Raw genomic sequence first — 19883 nt, 5'->3', positions numbered from 1 at the left:
GCTTACATTGGCTCTGGGGCACTGAAAATCAGGGGCTTTTCTTGTTTGACTTCCAGGCCAACTGCGATTTGAGGCGGCAGATAGATGAGCAGCAGAAGATGCTGGAGAAGTACAAGGAGCGGTTGAACAGATGTGTAACGATGAGCAAGAAGCTTCTCATAGAAAAGGTGAGCTGGAGACCTTCACAGCTCTGCAGTCGCAGTTCATGTCTTTGAAAACTCCTCTGCTTTTGAGCAGCGCAAACTTGCTCCAATTGCTGTGGTGATAAAAGGCAACTGGAATTCTGTCTTGAATTATTTCCCTGCAAATAGGAATGTAACGCTGTGACCGCAATGGTTCAGAATGTTTTGTTTTGGTTACTTTTCCCAGTTTGAGTGATCTCCCTAGCTTAAGTGAAATAGAGCTGTAAATGCAGCCGGCATTCCTTGGTTTGGAAACCTGTACACCTGAGGCATGATGTTGTCCAGCTCCGGCCACACACGGGCAGGATCCCATTGTGCAGGGACATTGCCAGATATGCTCTGGGACGTGGGCGAGCGACTTAGACTGCCTTTCTTTCTAATGGCAAAGTTGGAGACAGTTGCTTTGCCTAATACACGTTAAAGACACTGGGGAAGGTGCCAGGCTGCTGTTTACCAGCGTCCCGGCCGCTTCAGTGTTGAGACGTTTCCAGATTTCCTGATGTTAAACGATGTGGGGGGTTAATTGCTCTTTCACCTGCTGGCCAGTTACACCTATTGTGCGTGGGCACGGGGTGGGTGGAACAGCGGGGCGCTGGCCGGTACGCGCTGTCTGCTTGGGTTGGTTTTGTCACGGGTCGGGCTGTTCTTGGCCGAGCGGGGCTGCCCTCGCTGGGAGGGTGTGCAGCCCCGGGCCGGGTGTTGGTACACCTGGCATTCCGGTGGCCCTGCAGCTCCGCTGAGAGCTTGGCCGCTCCGTCTTCAGTCCCGACTGAAGCTTTGCTGCTCCCATCTCCGGCCGTGGGAGTTTCTTCTCACCAGAAACACTGCAATGGCACCACCACCAGTTTTTGTGCGTGTTGGTGACTGTATTGAGACTGTGTCGCTTTTGGGAGCTGTGCAAGTCTGGGACTGAGCTGGCCAATCACTGTATCTCAGTTTTAACAGCGACTGAAGGCGCATTTTCTTCTCTCCAGACCTCCGGTTTGAGTGAATAACGGCCTGATAGAGCCATATGTGGAGTCTAGCTCAGCTCCTGATACCAAGGGACAGTTTTAATCCTACTGCTAGACTGACTTCAGCTGGTGACAAAATGGGTGTGAGCTGCCCAGGTAGTAAAGGGGAAGGAGAGGTGAGGCTGAAGTGTCAGAAAGGAGGCAACAAATGCCTGTCAGACCAGTGTGAAGTGCCAGCAGTCATTTGATCAATGATTTTCAGCTGGCTTTCAGATAAGCACGAAACAATGAACAGTGGTAAGAATTGGTAGCGATTTAGAAGACAGCACAGCTCTTAGCCGCTAATTTATGGCGTAGATTTTAACACATGTGTTGCGTTGTTTGCAGTCGAAACAGGAGAAGATGGCCTGCAGAGACAAGAGCATGCAGGACCGCTTGAGGCTGGGTCACTTCACCACGGTGCGGCACGGCGCGTCCTTCACCGAGCAGTGGACAGACGGCTACGCCTTCCAGAACCTCATCAAGTGAGGACACAGTTGTCTTGAGCTGCAGAGGCAGGAAAATTCAGCAGTTGTGTGATGTCTTGCATGTCAAAATGTGAGAATGGTGTGAGTGATGCGTGAAAGGATCAGATAGAAACCTCCCTGCGGACCATGGGGAACGGTTCCGCGTTGAAGTGAGAAACGTTGCCACTTGACCCTCCAGAGACCTGAAGCGGGATGGAGTTGTTTGGTTTGGCCCGTGCTGGGCGCAGCCGGCGCCCCGCGGCGTGTTCTCGGGGCACCCACCTGGGGCGCAGGAGCAGCCAAATCCTCACGTGGATCTGGAGCCCATCAGTTTGCATGGTTGTGTACAGTAGTCAGGGAAGGCTAATTAGCTCCTTCTTTCAAACTAGAAAGTAGAGAAGCTTGAAAGAGAAAATCCATACTATTTAACTTTGTTTGCCTCCTGTAACAGTGATCAAAGGGGCTGCAGAAACCTGGAAATGGAGATCAAGAGACCCTTTTATGCAGGATGTTAATGGAAATAGCCAGTAAATTCCCACCTGGCCTAGACCTTTAAGTAGGACTTGGCAAATTAATTGCATTAGAGAGAGCTATGTGTGATCCTTTAAAATCATATCACTGCTCTGTGGCCTGACAGGGAGGTACAGATGGACTTTCTAATTCTTCCCTAGTTTGTGCTTAAGACATGGAAGAAAGCGCTTTTATCACTGGAAAATGTTTTAAGATAATCTCTTTATCTCAGAGGACTGTTTTCTTAGGGAAATGGGGAACGGTGTTGGTTTTGTTTCAGAGAGCTCGGGACAGTGTAGCTGTCCATTGGGTACAAAGATACCTGGTCAGCCAGCGCCAGGCTCGGGAGCAGCTCTGCCGGGAAAGGCTGCGAGTTGTGAGCAGGGCCCGCCAGGAGAGCGCGCGCCGCGCTGGGGACTCACCGGGATCGCGGGGCGTGCGGGAGGCCGGCAGCTCCTCGGTTTTGGATATCCCCTGTATGAACAGAACCTTTCACTTAGGGAAGGCTCCTGTGGGTCAGAAAGGAATCCGCTTTTATGTAAAAGTACCTTGAAAAGAATCTGAGTTGTAATGTTTGGCACACTCCCCTTTTCTGTTCAAAAGTATTGTGTTACTAATCTTACAAGAACAACTGATTTGAAATTCATTCTCCAGTCAAGAACAGGCACTGGAGACAAATGAGTATGTACCGTTAGTTATCTGCTTCATGGTTTTCTACTCTCTTGCTCCCAGACAACAGGAAAGGATAAACTCCCAGCGGGAAGAAATAGAAAGGCAACGAAAAATGCTTGCGAAACGGAAGCCGCCCGCCATGGGACAGACCCCGCCGGCCAGCAACGAGCAGAAGCAGCGCAAGAACAAGACCAACGGAGCGGAAAACGAAACGTAGGTTCCGTGGTGCTGGTGGCGCTTTGCAGAGCTGCGCAAAACACCTCCTGGGAAGGGGATGGTGCCCCGGGCTCCGCGCTTCGCCCCGCGCAGATGGGCGCTGCGGAGCGGGGCACGCAGCGGCGGCGCTGCAGTTCTGAGTATTGTGGAGTGAAACAGGGATCATTGCTGAGCCCAGACTTTGCCTGAGCTGGACTTCTTTTGCGTGCGGTACCTTATTCAGCATTTCTGTTGCATCGAGTTTGGCTTTTTCTTAAGCATTACAACTTCAGAACTTCGGTGTGCGGTTGTTGCTGTGCCTTACAAAGGAGACGAGGGTCCGTGATGCAAGTTTAAACGTGCGCTCTTCTGAAACCGGATTCTAGTTTGAGAATGAGAAAAATACTTTCATTCAGTGAGATGAATCTGCTGGGGCTTTTTGGGGTTTGTCAGGGCAGTTTGGGCAACCTTAGAACCTTCGGCTGTGCTGGGGGTGACGCATTTCAAACGTGTTTCTGTGCAACAGGGCAGCATTGTCTCAGAGCCCCGTTGCGTTTTGTAACGCTTGCTGCGAACAGGCGGCTGTTTGGGGCAGCGCTTGCCTGGTGGCGCTCGTTACGTCTCGTGCATAATGAGCAGGCGGTTGGTGCTTAGCCCTGGATTTCGTTTGTGCACAGGGATATGTGGAAGCTTGTTGCTGGTTTATTCAGTTGTCTTTTTATTCCTTATGCAGCAACACCAACCAAAGGCGGACACGTGTGGGGCGGCCTTGGGGATGAGCTGAGTCTGGTTAAAACTCAGGCTGTCACTGCAGGAGGGTGGAGGGGTGGGAGTTAACGTACCTCTATATGGAATTTATGGTACTGCCCATGTTTTGTATGCATCTTGAGTTTGCAATAAGCAGTTCCTTATGGTCGGGATTCTTTCAAAGGGCGCTTGGCTTGCGAGTTTTGCGAAAAAAAAAGCCCAGAAAACTAGGTTGCAGAGCACTCTGTCACATGCATTGAAACTTAACGCACCTGATGGGTCTCTCCTGTGCAGGTTAACGTTAGCAGAGTACCACGAACAGGAGGAAATCTTCAAACTCCGACTAGGTCACCTTAAAAAGGTAAGAACTAAGTGCAGAAAAGACCTTGAGGTGGGTTTTTGATTCAGCGTTCCATGAACAAAAGCATTTCTTGGGAGAGGTCGCTACTGTTGGTTTGATAATTGAGAGGATTTTGTTGCTTGAAAGGGACAGCCAGGATTTGGTGGCCATTTCTTCCAAGGCAGCGGCATTCAGGAAGGATGTTCTTTGCTTCAGTAAATAGAATTGTGTGTCCTTATCGTCAGGATTTCATGCAGTTTTCCACTGTTTTGATGCATGGACTCGATGATCCTTGTGGGTCCGTTCCAGCTCAGAACGTTCTGTGGATGAGTCGCGGTGACCTGCCTGGTGCTGGGCTCTGCGCGTGTCTGACGTGGGGAGAGGAATGGACCAGGGGAGGAAAACTCCAAGAAAACAACGAAAATCGCAACTGTCACCCACTTTCCCATTTCTTTGCAGCGTCGAGTAACCAGCGTTACCAGTAACATCTCTTGGCATTTTGGAAACTAGTTCTGTTTAGGTAGTTGTAACGCACATTTGTTTTCGAATAACTGGGCTTCAGAAGGAACTGTACCTGCAGGGTACTTATATTTAGATAATCATAGAATCACAGGATGGTTTGGGTTCAAGGGACCTTAAAGCTCCCCAGTGCCCCCCTGCCATGAGCAGGGACATCGTCACCAGCTCAGGGTGCTCAGAGCCCCGTCCAGCCTGGCCTGGGGTGTCTCAGGGATGGTTCATCCACCCCCTCTCTGGGAACCTGGGCCAGGCTCTCACCACCCTCAGGAGAAACGATTTTGTCCTTCTATCTAGTCTAAATCTCCCCTCTTTTATTTTAAAACTACCCTCCTTTGTGATAAGATGACGTGGGCAGGACGCTCAAGCCGTGCTTGCTCGAAGCTTCCGCATTGCTGGAGTGGATTAATTGCGGGTCCGTCCATGCGGGCGTGCAGTGTGCCAGCCTGGGACAGAGGAGCCCGCTTGGAAACAAACCTTAATGGAAAATGAAGTAATGCTTTGGAATCACGGCATTGTCTGAGGCTGCGCTTATCCTTCTCCGCTTTTGGAAACCGGCTCATTCTTTGCGCCTAAAAATAGAACAAGTTGAGAAGGGGAGGAATAGAGTCACAAGACTAATGGGCAACTATGTCCCTTGAGTCATATATACTCAATAATAATGCTCAAGGCGCACATTTTAATTGAGGTTTGCAACCCCGTCCACAGCGATGTGAATTTTAGTGTCGTGTTTGAGGGCACGAGAACTTGCAGCTCTATAGAAAGTACTTGAAAAGCTCCACGTGGCGCTGAGTTGCGCTGAGCTGTTCCACCGTCACCGCTGGCCGGACCGCACGTTGTCCTTGCGCGTTCCCCGTCCCCTCCAGCGCTGCCCCGTCGCTGCGGGGCGTCACGACGTCCCCGTTCCTTCCGAGCGCGGCCCCGCAGGCTCCGCGTCCTGCAAGAGCAGCCACGTAGCGCTTAATCGGGAGGAGCAGAACCAGAGCAACAGCACTTCTCAATGGCACAAAATGATAAAATGATAAAATGAGAAGGTGTGAAGATACGTCTGCTCCTGGCTGGGTGGAGGTGTCAACAGAACTGCCCAGTTTTCATTGCTGTCACCTCCCACTTGACTCGGAGTTGACTGTGGCCGCCCGTTTAATCTCCCGGCTTCTTCGCAGCTGCAGTTCCGTTCGCGTTTCCGTCCATCGGGCAGAAGTGCGAACTGCACCCTTGCGGTGACGCGTTTCCCTTTGCTTTGGGCGCAGGAAGAAGCGGAGATCCAGGCGGAGCTGGAGCGGCTAGAGAGGGTCAGAAACCTGCACATCAGGGAACTGAAAAGGATACACAATGAAGATAACTCACAGTGAGTACCTGGGATTCGGGGACAAGAAGGTGTAACATCCCTTTATTCTCTTCATCAAGGGAAACCCGTAATCTTTTTTAAGTTGGTGTTACAACTGAATATGTCAGTTAACCATGGGGATGGCACGGTGATACAGCTTGAAGTTAATGAGAGACAAAAGCTTCCAGGTGCATCAGCGCACCATTGTTTAGTTTTTATCAGTGATCAAATAGTATTAAATCTAGCAGTTGTTAACACAGTTTTAGTATTTTTCTGTCTTAATATAAAAATGTTGTTTCTAAGCTGTAATTTATTGTACATTATGTCTACCAGTGTTCTTAAATCATGGCTTTCTCACCAGATTTAAAGACCATCCAACGCTAAACGATAGATATTTGTTGCTACATCTCCTGGGTAGAGGCGGCTTCAGTGAAGTGTACAAGGTAAATTTGAGGTGGCAGTCTGTGGTGTAAGCTGGGTCTGCAGTGAAATGCTGCAGTAAGCAGGACTTTACACTTGTTTTCTCAGTGGGGTGTGTGCTTGTGGACAGAAGGGAGGACGGAGCGCATGGCGCATCTGGCTTGCGTTAGTCAGCAGGCCTGAGACTGGGCAAGGTCAGATCAAAGCGCAGACTATTCCATTGTGTTCAGAGCTGCTCGCTTTCATTAGTAAAACTGAATTCCATCAGAACGCAGGGTTGCTCTTCACCCGGTGTGTTGTAATCCCGATTTGCTGGGCGGGGATATCGGTTCGTTACAACTTGTCTGCTTTTGCAATGTTAACTCGAAGTTGTGATTCCTACTGACTTTCAGCTCTTCTCTCTGCAGGCATTTGATTTAACAGAACAGAGATACGTAGCTGTGAAAATACACCAGTTAAATAAAAACTGGAGAGATGAGAAGAAAGAAAACTATCACAAGTAAGTGAGGCTGTAGAGCCGGCAGCCGTGTTCCCAAACTCCTGCCTTTGCTTACCCAGGGTCTTCCTTTTCCTGGAGTGCCTAATCCTTTCGCAGACTGTTGGCGCTGCGCCTGCGTCGTGGCCTGGGCGGGAGGCGCAGGAGGCCTCTGGTGCTGGTGGCACTCGCTCCCCGGTGCCGTGGGTGAGATGAGCTGTGCAGAGTGGCCGCCAGGCCCGCTGGACACACAGGCAGAGCTGGACGCGGCTCCCCAGCGAGTCCCTGGGGCGCTGGGCTGTGTGAACCCTGCGCGTCGGGCTGCTGAGCTTCACGGAATTTTTCTAGAACTTGCTGATTTTTGTATTCAGCTGTTTTGGATCCCCGAGCAGTTTATGATGAGGTTATTCTATTTTGGCAAGCAGCACCGATAATCAAGATCAATTATTCTGTAGTATGGCCAGTGTCTGAGGTGCACTCATTCTGTGAGTTTCAGGAGCTGTTCTGGGCAGTTCCTCGGTTGTTTTCCTTTTCTCACCCTGTCTGAACAATGTTCCGGGATCACTTGGAGTGGGGCTGGTGTGTGCTGTGTGTTCACTATCTGCAGAACTCAACATTAATCACTTGTATGACTAACGCTCAGACTTTCCTGTTTTCAGACATGCGTGTAGAGAGTACAGAATTCACAAAGAACTGGATCATCCTCGAATAGTTAAGCTATATGACTACTTTTCGTTGGATACTGACTCGTAAGTTATGTCGCTATGTCCTTGACTTGCTTTGACCATTCACTACCTGTATTTGGTCTCTTAAAACGCTGCAGGACAGTGCAGAGAACACGCACACCAGCGTTACAGACCGTACGCAGAGACGTCTGCGGTGCGTTCAGCGTACGGTGCTTTTCTAGAGACAGCAGCTCACAAACCAGTGTGCTGTGTTATGCCAGATGTGGTGCTTTACTGGTAAATCCTGCTCTTGCTGGCCTGGCAAACGCCCCAGCTGATGCAGCTTTCCAGGGCTGGGTCTGGCGCTTCATGGGGCGTCTCTGACCCTCGTACTGTTGAGCACTGGGGGCTGTGCTCATGGTAGCTTGTTTTTAGAAAGGGATTAACAGGCTGCAGGACTCTTAATTGAATATATTGACTGAATAGGTAAATCTTACAGCCAAGCAATAAAAATGTGTTGCGATTTCTGTCAGGTGCCTTAATGATAACAACGGCTGTTTTGCCCTCAGGTTTTGTACAGTGTTAGAATACTGTGAGGGAAACGATCTGGACTTCTACCTGAAACAGCACAAGCTCATGTCGGAGAAAGAGGCACGATCCATTATCATGCAGATTGTCAACGCTTTAAAATACTTAAACGAGATCAAACCTCCCATCATACACTATGACCTTAAACCAGGTATGCCGTGCTGCTGGCCGACGGGCGCCAGGCCGCCGCGTAAAGGTAACGGGTGCTGAGTGACGCGGGAAGTTTGTCTCGGTCAGCCGGGGCTGTCTGGGAAACGCATTTGCAACAAGAAAAAAGAACAAAATGCATAGAACATGCTGTGGAAAGGGCATCGTCTCCCAGAATTGCCACACGGAACAAGGAAGTGACATGCCAGAAAAAGTAGCCTCCTTGCTCAGAACGAGCTCTTGAACCTCTGAGCATGTTTGGTTTCTTAATGTCCTGCTTGTATTCTGCTGGTGAGAGCTGCTGTTGTTGCTTCATGAAGGTTCCGTTAATCACTAGAGTGTTTCATGTTCCCATTCCCCTGGCTTGTTCTTTCTGTAACCGTCTGCCTGCAAATTCGGTGGCACGACTCGGAGTGTTTAGTTTCCCGTACGGTGCGGCAGCTCCCGGCGCTGCGGGCGCGCGGCTGGTTTGCTCACGTCTGCCTCTGAGTTCTGTGACACCTCCCGGGCAGAAAGTCCCCTCGGAATGCCGGTGCGGTTCTCCCGTTATCCCTGGGCAGAGGCGCGAGGGCAGAGCTGGACGTGCTCCCTTTGGCGCACGAGTGGAAGCAGTGCTCCCTTTGGCGTGCTGCCCCTTGGCTACGGAGCCTTTTTTGTCCTAGGCCAGTCAAACTGGGCAGTGGTCCCTGGCTGTGTCCCTGGACTGGTGGCACTTCGTCAGCGTTGTGTAACCGCTGTGTGATGTGGTTTGTTGCATCAGCCTGAGGAATCCGTACAGGAGATGGTGCTGTTGCTCTAGCTCCAGTGACCCCGTTCCCCCCGCGCGCTGGCGGTGTCTGAGCGCGGCAGAGCTTGCCCGCGGCTTCTGGAGCCGTGATTCAGCCGCTGCCATCACGCGCGATTCTGCTGCCTTATTGTAGGCTTTGCAAAGAACAGTGAGGATCTGACTTCTTGATCCTTGCTGGATTTGTAAGAGACTCTTGCCTAAGCAATAATTGTCCTTTTTGAGCTTAGAGAGCCACTGGGGAGTGTTGCCAGGAAGGAGAGAGTTTCTGGCTTGTTGAGAGGCCGGGGCAAGTCAGGACTTCTGGGCAGAATGAGTCATGACTGTGTGAGTACTTCTCAATCCTCCGTTTTGACCTGCCCTCCCAGCAGGACCTTTGGGAGGGGTCAGACCTGCGTGGGCATCAGGCTCGTTTGGCTGATACGACCAGAACGTGGAGGCTCCAAGTGATTTCAGGCCACTGGGTCACTGAAGGATGGGCAGATCGGTTCCAGCACTGGGGCTGTCTCTGGAGCTCAGAGTTTAGAGTATTGTAGCACCTACCCCGGGCTGCTGCAGCTCCTGCAGGCTCCTTGTGTTCTCGTGCAGGGTGCCAGAGTTCAACGCCATTTTATTCTTGGTTTGTTTTTCATGCTAAATGTGCATCCTAAGGGGCTGTGTCCTTCCTCTCTCTAGGTAACATTCTCCTAGTCAATGGTACTGCGTGTGGAGAGATAAAAATCACCGATTTTGGACTTTCCAAAATCATGGATGATGACAGCTACAACTCTGTGGACGGCATGGAACTGACATCGCAGGGGGCTGGTACTTACTGGTGAGTGTCTCCCGGGGCGCTCGCAAGTTACACATCAAAGCCAGTTTGCAAACAGCTTTGGATCTCTGTCAGCTCTGCGTGTGCTGCCACTGTGTGTGACAGCTTGAGACACCGGGGTTCGAGACCCCAGGAGTTGCTCCTGTTGTCACAGGGCTCTGTTGGGGCTGGCAGCTTCTTGCTTTTCGGTGGCTTAGTGTTGATACATTTGAAAACCAAGGGGCCTGGTGAAAAAGCGCACGTGCTGCTGAGACAGCGAGCTCTGGAGCCGAGCTCGGCTGCCGTTTCAGTCTGTGATGGTGCTGTCTGACGATTTAAGCGAGGAGGAGGAAAATACTACGTCTATCTGGAAATTCAGGTACATGAGGGAGATGGAAAGAGAATTCCAGTGAAATGAGGAGGTGAAAATCCATCATTAGCTCTTACAGAAAATCTCACAGCGCTGTCTGTAGCCGGAGCTTCACTTTGAGGGTCACGTGGAAGCTGTTTTCAGCAGTGTTACATGTTCAGTGCCAAGTGTTGTGGCTGCGTCGCCCGCGGCCGAGCGAGCCCTGCGGCCAGCGCCAGCGAGCGCGGCTCGTCGCCGTTAGCCAGGGTCTAACGCAGCGCGGCGCCGCGAGCAGCAGCCGTACAGGAGCGTTTGCTGAGGCCTCTGCATTGTACAGCTTTGTTCTCTTCCTAAAAATGAAACTAAGTGTGCTTTGAGCGAGGCTGAGTGTCTCTAACTAGGACGTGGCGTCCGGGGTTGCATTTCTAGAAATGTCTTTTGGCTGCGCGTTTCTATTGTGGAATTGTTGGCCGAGTCCTTTTAACAACAAATTCCAGTTCTGAAGATAAAAGAAAATGGGATTATTGTATGTGCTCTGGTGCAAATAAACCGTCTGACAGCTCAGAGCCCGAGCGCCTGCAGAGCCGGGGTCACCGTTCTGGAAGGGGATCAGGGCTCGAGCGTGCACAGGAATGAAACTGGGTCCTTCGAGTCTCAAGTCAATACCTGATCACAGCACCTTTTCCTTCATTTCTAAAGAAAAAGACTGAAAGTATTTCAAGATGCTGCTCATAACCTAATGTCACTTCCTTCCAACCAGGTATTTGCCACCAGAATGTTTTGTGGTTGGGAAAGAACCTCCAAAGATTTCAAATAAAGTTGATGTGTGGTCGGTGGGAGTCATCTTCTATCAGTGTCTCTATGGCAGGAAGGTAAGAAGGCTTTTAACTCCTTTCCTAGCAGTGATTCCCAAACCGGAGACACCCCAGACACATTCCATCCCTTTAATTCAGTGTGAGCGCGGGAGCAACGCGTCCTGCTCGTCCGGCTGGAGTCTGCAGCACCTTCACGGCATCTGTGGGCTTCTTGCCTGGAAAAACGCTGATGTCAAGTGACGATAAACAGCAGCCTTGCGCGATTGTTTTAAGGCCCATCACCAACCTTAACAAGTGTCTTCTGTTTTTTCGGTAGCCCTTCGGTCACAACCAGTCCCAGCAAGACATCCTGCAGGAGAACACAATTCTGAAAGCTACCGAGGTGCAGTTCCCTCCAAAGCCAGTAGTGACGCCGGAAGCGAAGGTAAACCTTGCGGCGAGGTCGATCGCGCTGTGCGTGCGGATCCGCGACCGCCGCCGGCACTTGTGTCCGCTCTGTTTCGCTGGAGCCGCGGGGCTGTGTGTTTGATCCGGTCTCTGCAGAGCGGCCGGTGGCTGTGTTGTAGCCGTCGGGCTGAGGACGGAGCAGCGCAGCGCTCGGTGCCTCGCTCAGGCTTTCTCCCGATAAAACGGGGCTCCCGGCGCGGGAGCTGCGCTGCCTCTGCTCACGGGGAGGCAGTTTCAGGCTGTCACATTGGCTCCGCTCCCAACGGTTTCTCAGTCAAATAAACTCTCTTGTTTCTGTCTGGCTACTAACTCTGGTTTTGCCTTTGCGGGGCATGTGCAGGCGTTCATCAGGCGCTGCTTGGCGTACCGAAAGGAGGACCGGATAGACGTCCAGCAGCTGGCCTGCGACCCGTACTTGCTGCCTCACATCCGCAAATCCGTCTCCACGAGCAGCCCAGCTGGAGCTGCGATCGCATCGACCTCTGGGTCCTCCAACAACAGCTCTTCAAACTGAGACGCAGGAGCGGGCCAAAAACTGCTTGAGAAACGGGCGAAAAAGACTGACTTTCAGAACAGCGTTGGAACAGAGGAGTCCGAAGGGTCTCAAACCTGTACCAGGTGCTTTTTTTTCTCTTGCTTTTTTCCATCCATAGAGCATGACAACATCAACTCTCATCAAGAAAACCTTGGGCATCTAGGCCAAGCCACGGGATAGGAGATGGCTTGAGGTTTAATGACCACAAACGGTGGCTGCTCTGAGCAAGGAGGGGAAACTCAAGAAAATACAAAAAGACATGGTTCCATGTACTGTGAACTTGTGAACATGCAGCCTTGGGGAATCCAGGACGCCGTGTGTGCTTCATATGAAGAATGTGGACTCTGGAAAAAGACTGGGCTAGTCCAGTGTTGATATTTAAACATTGTTCTTTTTCTTTTAATAAAGTTTAGGTAACATCTCCTGAAAAGCTCGAAGCACCAACGTTCAGCTGGGGATGATATATGACTCTTTGCCCTTTGGAGGGGAAAAAAAGTTGATCCTGCCTGTTCATGGCACTAGAGTTAGTGTTTTACCCCTAATTAATTTCAGTTTTTTAAAAATAACAATTTTTTGGAAGAAAAGCAGTTTTCTGGTCTCAAAGTGAAACCCGTATTAGCAGGTTGGTAGCGGGGCTGTTCTGCGGACGGCGCAGCGTTCGGATCAGGGCCCGCGCCGCCACAGGGGTTCAGCTGCTGCCTCACGGCTCTCACAACGGTTGCACCTCTTTAACTGATGTGGAGTGCTGCTCTTTTTGGAGACACCCTCGAACACGCTCACGCCCGCTGTGCTGAGCGCGGTCGTCCCGGCGGGCGGCGGCAGGAGTCGCGGCACGGCCCATGGCAGGTGTGACCCGGCTCCCGCAGCGCTGCGCCCATCTCCGTACAGAAGTGCGAGGCTGGAGACTCTTGTCACATTCGGTGACTCCGCAGCAGCTTCCTCCCTGCCCTAGCGCTTTCCTTCTGAAACCCCCTGACCTCCCTAGCTGGCTGCTGCGCCTGCGAATGAGGGGGAAGGAGATAACGTTCTAGAAGGGAGCAGACACCCTAATTATTACTTTTGTCTCCCGTCTGTAATCGCGGAGGGTTCTCACCCCTCAGCTGGGAGACGCAAACCTCCTGTCCCCCTCTGCCCTGTTTTCTCCCCGCGCTGAAGGAAAACGGAGCAGACAAAAAGCACAGCGCTCGAACATGTGGCAGCCAGGTTGCAGCGCTCCTGGCGTGTGGCGGGAGGTCAGAGCCAGGAAATCTTTAAAGCTGCAGTGTTGGAGAGCCGGGTTTGGCGGGGAGGGAGCTCCTGGGGTGCGCCATTGCAGCTTAGGGTGGTGGTTAAAACCAGATTCCCGGTGCAGGCTCCCTGCCCCGGGCACCGCGGTGCGTGTCGGCCCCTGCGGCACCGCCGGCACTGGTCGCGCGGCGCTGTGGGGACGCCGGTGCCCAAATGGCCTTTCCCGGGTAGGAGGCGTTCTCCACGGCTGCGCTCGGCTGCCGCGCTGCGAGCCAGCGCTGCCCGTGCTGCGCTGAACCTGCTCGGGAGCGTGTGGTTAACCGAAAAAATGGGGAGTCTGTCGAAATTAAGTAATGGGCCTGGGGAGCGGAGAGCTCTGCCCCTTTGATTGTTATGACGATTTTTGTAGTGAGTCTTGGGCTTTTCACTGGACGTGCTCACTTGCAGCTGCGTTAAGGTGGCCTCTCAACTGCCGTGTGTTGAACAAAGAAATGCTGCATCTTTAAATCCCCAGCGTTGTTCCTGGGCCCTTTCCATCCTGGCTCTGCTCCGCAAGTTACCTGTTGGTGAGCGGCGCCTCCCCAGGTCCGTTCAGCCTCCGTCGGGCAAACCGCGGCTGATGCTTCATCCTGTTCGCTGGAGCTGGCGGTTCGGTGTCTGTCTGCATCGAGGAGAATTCTAGAAGGGTTTTTCCTGCCCGGTCCCGCTGTTTCTCGGCCATACAGTGTGTGCTCTCTGTGGGTGTGATTAGTTTTGTGTCAGATGCATTTCTTCCTGCTGTGACACCCATGTAGGGGCCGACGGCGGCAAAGAGCCCTGCTAGAATTCCGGCTGCGACGCCTTCCTCGTTAATACGGGTTTCACTTCCAGTAACAGACCCTATTGCCACACTGTTCATTTACTTAAAGAAAAGTGTATGAAGAATTTGTAACTTAAAGCAGGCCAGACTGTTTTGGCTCAACCCAACAGATGAGACATGGATATTAAAATAAGTTTTAAGAAACTGATTTGCTTGGCTCTTACTGTTCTGCTCTTGGTGGCACCGGCACGAGCTCCATTGCGGTGGCTGCGCGGAGGTGACGCGGGATGGAGGATGGTTGTGTGACGCGGTGGGCAGGACGGAGGATGGTTGTGTGACATGGGGTGTAGGACGGAGGATGGTTGTGTGACGCGGGGTGTAGGACAGAGGATGGTTGTGTGACACAGGGTGTAGGACGGAGGACGGTTGTGTTCAGCTCTGAGATCTCGCTGTTGGAGGTGGGAATCACTCAAATTTACCGCGTTTTGATGACTGGCATCGATTTTGTTCTGGAACGTGGGGACAGACGCCCGAGGTGGGTTCGTCCCTCGGTTCCCGGTGAGTAGCAGCTGCCCTAAGCAGCTCTCCCGCCTTTGTGGTGTCTGTGGATGGGGATCCATGCTGAGCTGGCTGCCCTGGCTGGCTGTGCTGAGCCGGTGGCCACAGCCCACGGGGACACGACACTCCAGTCTTGGTCACCGGGATCAACCGCGCTGTGCGGTGATGAGGACTCGGCTCCTTTAATTCCTTATGGCTGAGTCTTTGTCAGCTTTAAAAAGTACAATAGAAACTGGAACAAGACCTTGGCAGCCCAAGACGTGGAGGCTGTTTATATCTGCACTAATAACCAGGGAGCACCGGCTCACCCGCCGGCGTCTCCCGCCCGCCCCGCGGGGTGTCCCCAGCGTCCCCACCACACGAGGGGCCGCGTGTGTCCCCCAGAGCTGCTGGGGACCCGCGTTCCTCCGCAAACCTGACGTCACCCTCGCTCGCACTTGAACTTGAGTCAGCTTTCAGCTGAGCGCGGGTGAAACCGAACACCGGGAGCGGCTCCGGCTGCTGCAGTTGATTATTTCTTGGCCCCCTGTGCCAGTTTTGATGATACGGCACCGATTTTGGGCAGGGGGAGGCGGCGGCGTTTCGGCAGTGAATGCAAGAGCGTCCCACAGGAGCCAGTACCCGCGTGTGCTGTGTACCCGCGTGTGCTGTGTACCCGCGTGTGCCGCGTACCCGCGTGTGCCGCGTGCCCGGGGCCCCGGGAGAGGCGGAATTGCACACTCAGCTCGGTGCCAGCGGGATGAGGTTGCGGAGGGGCCGGACGCTTCACCTCCGACGTTAGCGGTCAAGAGTCACGCTAGGGAACGAGCTTCCCTCTGCCAAATGGGCCAGTCCAGGGTGTTTTGTGACCTGGCGAACCCTCAACACCAGCTTTGCGCCACTGCCGGTGTCTCCTGGGGGGTGTTTTCTGGGTGCTGCGTGAGCCTGGCTCAAGCAGTCTTGACTTAAACCCCCCCATTCCCAGCACGAAGGGAAGAGCTCTGCAGCACGTGGAAGTGGGACCTGGTGCATCCCTGACCCCACCCCCCCGGAGCTGCCTTTTTAGCCAAATTCCAATGGATCCCTGCACTGATACTCCGAATTCCCACCGCTGTGTGTGGCTGCGCCCGCGGTCTGCGCTTCACCCTGTGCCCGGCGCTGCCCTTGGGGACAAGCGGGTGCCCCCGGCCGTCGCCCTGGGTGGGGGCGAGAGGCCAAGCAAACGCGGAGCCGCCCGGCCTCCCCGTGCCACGTTCGCAGCCCGGAGCAGCCGTCTTGGCCACAAGGACGCTATTGTGTGTGTGGGGAGCCGGGGCCGAGGCTGAGACGCGCTCTCATTTCACGCATTAACTGCACGAGAAACGGGAAGAGCCGCGGGCTGCCCGTGCCGCACGCTCCTCGTCGCTCCAGCCCCGCGCCGGGCCCAGGATGGGCTGTCACAGCCGTTCTCCCTCCGTCCCTCAGCTGCAGCTCGTTGTTCCTGCTGCTTTGTCGCTCCTCATTTCCAAACACCAGCCGGCTGCTGGGTCAGCGCGGGGGGGACTTGGTGCTTCGAGCTGGTCCACTAAAGCCTGAAACCAGAGGTTGGCCACCGTCTGCCCTGGCAGCGTGGGGTGAGCATCGCCGGCCCGCAGGCGCGGAGCTGCTCGCCCATCCAGCGCTGTTTGGGCTGCAGGGCGCTGCGATGGTCCGGCTGCAGCTGGAAAGGCCTGAGATGGAGGGAGAAATGCTGCAGGGAGCAGTGGGTGAGGATGGAGAGCTGGATCTTGCATCCCCGCTCCAGCAGCCCCAAGGAACGCGGGCAGTGGGTTTCCAAGGTGCTTGGCTCTGGTTTGCGTCTGTGGGAAGAGAAACACAGGGCTCTGCTCAGCCCCGTCCTCTCTTGGGCACGCGGGAGCCACGAGCACGGGCGGCCGGGGCCGCGGGACACGAGCAGCCGCGTCTGCCACCTCCTCGCTGTCGGCTCTGCCTCCAGATCGGCGCCCAAAACCGCTTTGATCAGCATCTGCTCGTCCCAGCTCCCGCTAATCCCAAAAACCCGCCCGCTCGCACCCAGAGCCGGGAGACCGGCTGGGGTTGGTGCCAAAGCCCCTCCAGGCCAGTGGGAGCAGCAGGGCCGGCGCTGGAGGGATGTGCCCGTGGCTGCGAGGTGAGGCCATGGCAGAGGTGAAAAGCGAAGCATCGGGGCTGTGCTGCTGCTGCTCGAAGGCCGCGGGACACGGTGGCATCTGCGCTCCTCGCGCCCGTCCCTGCTTCTGGACGATGCTGTTTGGGATGTGCTGTCCCTCCATCGCTCTCCGGCTGCCTTCCCGCCCCGCTCTGCAGCCGCTCTGCAGCCCCACTCTGCAGCCCCGCTCTGCAGCCCCGCTCTGCAGCCCCGCTCCGCAGCCCCGCTCCGCAGCCCCACTCTGCAGCCCCGCTCCGCAGCCCCGCTCCGCAGCCCCGCTCTGCAGCCCCGCTCTGCTCCTTTGCTCCCGACTCATGCAGAGAAAGTGTTGGGGTTTTAATTTGTTTTAAAGACAGTTTCTTTGCGAATGGCTGGAACGCGTTTCTCCCCCTTGTGCGGGGGGGCGGAGGGCTCTCGCGGCGCGCCCCCGCGGCGGAAGGGCAGGGATCGCGGCGCTGGCCCTCCCGGCGCTGGAGTGCCCTGGAATTCCTCGTGGCAGCTTTGAGCGAGCACATCTGCTTTTAATAAATTATTTGCAGCTTGAACTCGCCTGACTTTCAGGGGCTGCACAAGAGAGAGAAGCGAAGAGCCCCGAGAGCCTCAGCGCTGGGCAGCCACAAAGGGACCCCACTCGCAGTGCTGGGAGGGGTTTGGGGTGTCCCCAGCAGCTGCCAAAGCCCCATCTGCTCCTGGCCGGAGGGGAGAGGACGGTCAGTTGGGAGGCAGGGAAATAGCTCTTCTTTTTGGCCAGGATCCTTTCACCCGCAGCTGGTGCTGAGCAGAGCTCAGGCTGATCTTAAATTATGTTTCTGCTCTCAGGCAACAAACACAGGGAGTAAACTGCCTCCCTGACCCCCCCGGCTCGGGGGAGCCCCAACCACCAATGCTGAGACCCCCCTCCCTTTCCTTGGGGAAACCAAACCCGGGAGCATCAGCATCGCCCCATGGGCACCCGCACACGGGAGCCATGGAGCAGCTGAGCCCTGTCCATGGAGGGGAGGGTGCCAACGCACACTGGTGCTCTGGGGACAAGGCCCCTGCTGTATCCCCACGCGGGTCTCCCCGTGATGTGTCGTGCCCCATATCCCAGCAGTGGGGCTGTGACCACCCCGCTGCAGAGCCGGGCAGAGGCGCTTGGGGGGAACCCGAACCCATCGCTGGGAGCGGGGTGGCCCTGGCCGTCCCCGGCCTGTCCCGACGGCACAGGGAGAGCGACGTGGCCTCCCCGCCGCCGGCGCGGGGGAGAGCGCGGCCAGCGGACGCCAGGACGGCCTCTTCCCTGCAGTGACCTCAGCGCAGCAGCGCCTGCCAGGTGGGTGTTGATTTTGGCCCGGCCCGCGCAGTTTGGGGCCAGGATGAGGCCGAGGCGGCGCAGCGCTGAGCTCGCGGCGGAGCCTGGCAGGTGCTGCTGCTCCCCGGCTGCCATGGCTGAAGCGGCATCCGTGGCACCGGCAGCCCCTGGACAGCCGCTGCGTGCCCACGGGGCTTTGCTCTGCAGCGCTGGAACCTCCAGTGCTGCGAGAGCGACGGGACGAGGGGGACGCCCTTGGAAGAGCAGGATGTGCAGCCCCCGTGGCTGGATACAGAATCAGTCACAGGATGGTTTGGGTTGAAGGACCTTCCCAGCTCCCCGGTGCCCCCTGCACCTCCCCGCACGCGGCCGCGTCCCCTCGTCTGGCAGCCGCTCGGCAGGGCCGGGGAGGTCAGACAGCTTGGAAACGTCCCAGGGGACGGCAAAAATGCGCTTCCTCCCAATCCGCTGCAAGAGCAGCTCAATTGGTGCTAAACCGGGTTAGGAGGAGTGTAGGCGAGGAGCTGTTGGCCTGCGTTGGAGGAATTAGTTATTAGGAAGTGCTAATTATCTTCTCATCACAAGTAGTGTTGAGGCCTCCGAGACATGGGGTGAACCAGACCAGGAGGCAGTGATGCTCCGGGGACGCAAACCCTTTCGTGTCCCCCCTTTGGCCGGGATTTGCCTCCTGGGACAGGGGTGTCAGGTTTCTCCAGGATGGGTAAAGGGACGAGTTCATGGGTGTCGCAGCTCCAGCGCGTCCAGCTGCTGACACCCAGAGCGGATTCCGGGTGTTCGGGATGGAAATGAGGGTGTGGGCAGTGCCCTGGTCTCCGGGCGCTGTCACACCAGCTCTCTGTGCGAGCGTGTTCTCCCCGCGCCGCCTCCATTAAAACGTAATCCCCGGCTTAAGAAAAATCCAACAGCCCCGATGCTGATGTGCTTAATTGGGCCCCCTCGGCAGGGTTCGCATCCCCAAAGCCTGGCCTGGCACCGGCCCGCAGGTCCTTCCTGCTTCTCTCTGGGAAACAACGGATTCATTTATTTTCACAAGAACAGCCAAGCACCACGTGGCTGGCTCGCACGCGTCCCCCGCGTCACGGGGCCGGATCCTGCTCCCCGCTCCGGGGACCACTGCCGTCGCCTTGGCCTCATTAAAAGCGTTGTGTCACCTGGATTTTGCGTGGTAGGGTCTGCGTGTCGAGGTCTGACCCGCGTCCCCTTGTGCTGCACAAATCCCCGCAGAGCTCGAGGACGAGGTGAAGCTCCCGCATCCTCAGGGATGCTCCCATGGGTTGGGCGCCGCAGCCACCAACCTTTCCGCACCAATGCATCCAAATCTTTCCTTGTGCCATGTTGCCACTCCGTGGGCAGTGCCAGGAGAGAAGCTGGACCGTTTCGGACGGGTCTGAGTGCAACGCTCCAGTGCAGAGGCAGCACAGTGGGCACCAGCCTGCGCAGCTCCCGTGGGGCTTTCCAACAGAACTGCGAGCAATAAAGGCTCCATGTACCCAGGCTGGTCCCACTGCGCTCCCAGTATTCCCACCTCCCCTCTCAGAGCTTTCCCGGTTGCCTCAGAGCTGGAGAGCCGCGCTCCGGCAGCCGGGCCGGGCGATGCGCAGGTGAGCCAGCGCCCAGCTGCTCAGCACCCGTTTTCTCTTCCCAGGTTTCAGGAATTTGAGGCTGAATCCCCCCAGGTGCTCGTCTGACCTGTTGCAGCTGCGCTGCGTTGGTGCTGATGGTTTCTAAGGTGCAAATGGTTTTTAGTACAGAAGAAAACCCTTCTGAGAAGGAATCAGGTGTCTGTGTGCGCATCCTTACACAGAAACACACAGCCCCACGGCCACGTAAAGTTCGGGAAATCTGATTTCCAGTGTTTTCTATGTTTTCCTTCTTTGC

The 19883-nt window shown here is 55.2% G+C and overlaps 1 protein-coding gene across 7 annotated transcripts in view; it reads left to right on the top strand.

Moving 5' to 3' along the window:
- Positions 1-14183, top strand: part of TLK2 (tousled like kinase 2) — a 35373-nt gene extending 21190 nt beyond the window's left edge. For 6 of the 7 annotated variants that reach the window (XM_080359604.1, XM_080359607.1, XM_080359606.1 and 3 more), the window contains 13 exons: positions 57-167; positions 1523-1659; positions 2884-3036; positions 4060-4126; positions 5872-5969; positions 6310-6391; positions 6761-6867; positions 7503-7592; positions 8078-8247; positions 9703-9841; positions 10927-11038; positions 11298-11405; positions 11769-14183. In XM_080359604.1, the coding sequence (XP_080215730.1) occupies positions 57-167; positions 1523-1659; positions 2884-3036; positions 4060-4126; positions 5872-5969; positions 6310-6391; positions 6761-6867; positions 7503-7592; positions 8078-8247; positions 9703-9841; positions 10927-11038; positions 11298-11405; positions 11769-11942 (1548 nt within the window). In that variant the 3' untranslated portion in view covers positions 11943-14183. The remainder of the gene's footprint in view (positions 1-56; positions 168-1522; positions 1660-2883; positions 3037-4059; positions 4127-5871; positions 5970-6309; positions 6392-6760; positions 6868-7502; positions 7593-8077; positions 8248-9702; positions 9842-10926; positions 11039-11297; positions 11406-11768) is intronic. The other variant, XM_080359603.1, reaches the window with a different exon arrangement.
- The last annotated feature ends 5700 nt before the right edge of the window (positions 14184-19883 follow it).

This window comes from Nesoenas mayeri (genome assembly GCF_963082525.1).
Source record: "Nesoenas mayeri genome assembly, chromosome: 26".
In the NCBI taxonomy this organism is placed as follows: Eukaryota; Metazoa; Chordata; class Aves; order Columbiformes; family Columbidae; genus Nesoenas; species Nesoenas mayeri.
The sequence above is the reverse complement of the archived record's forward strand: the minus strand, read 5'-3'. Positions and strand labels throughout refer to the sequence as shown.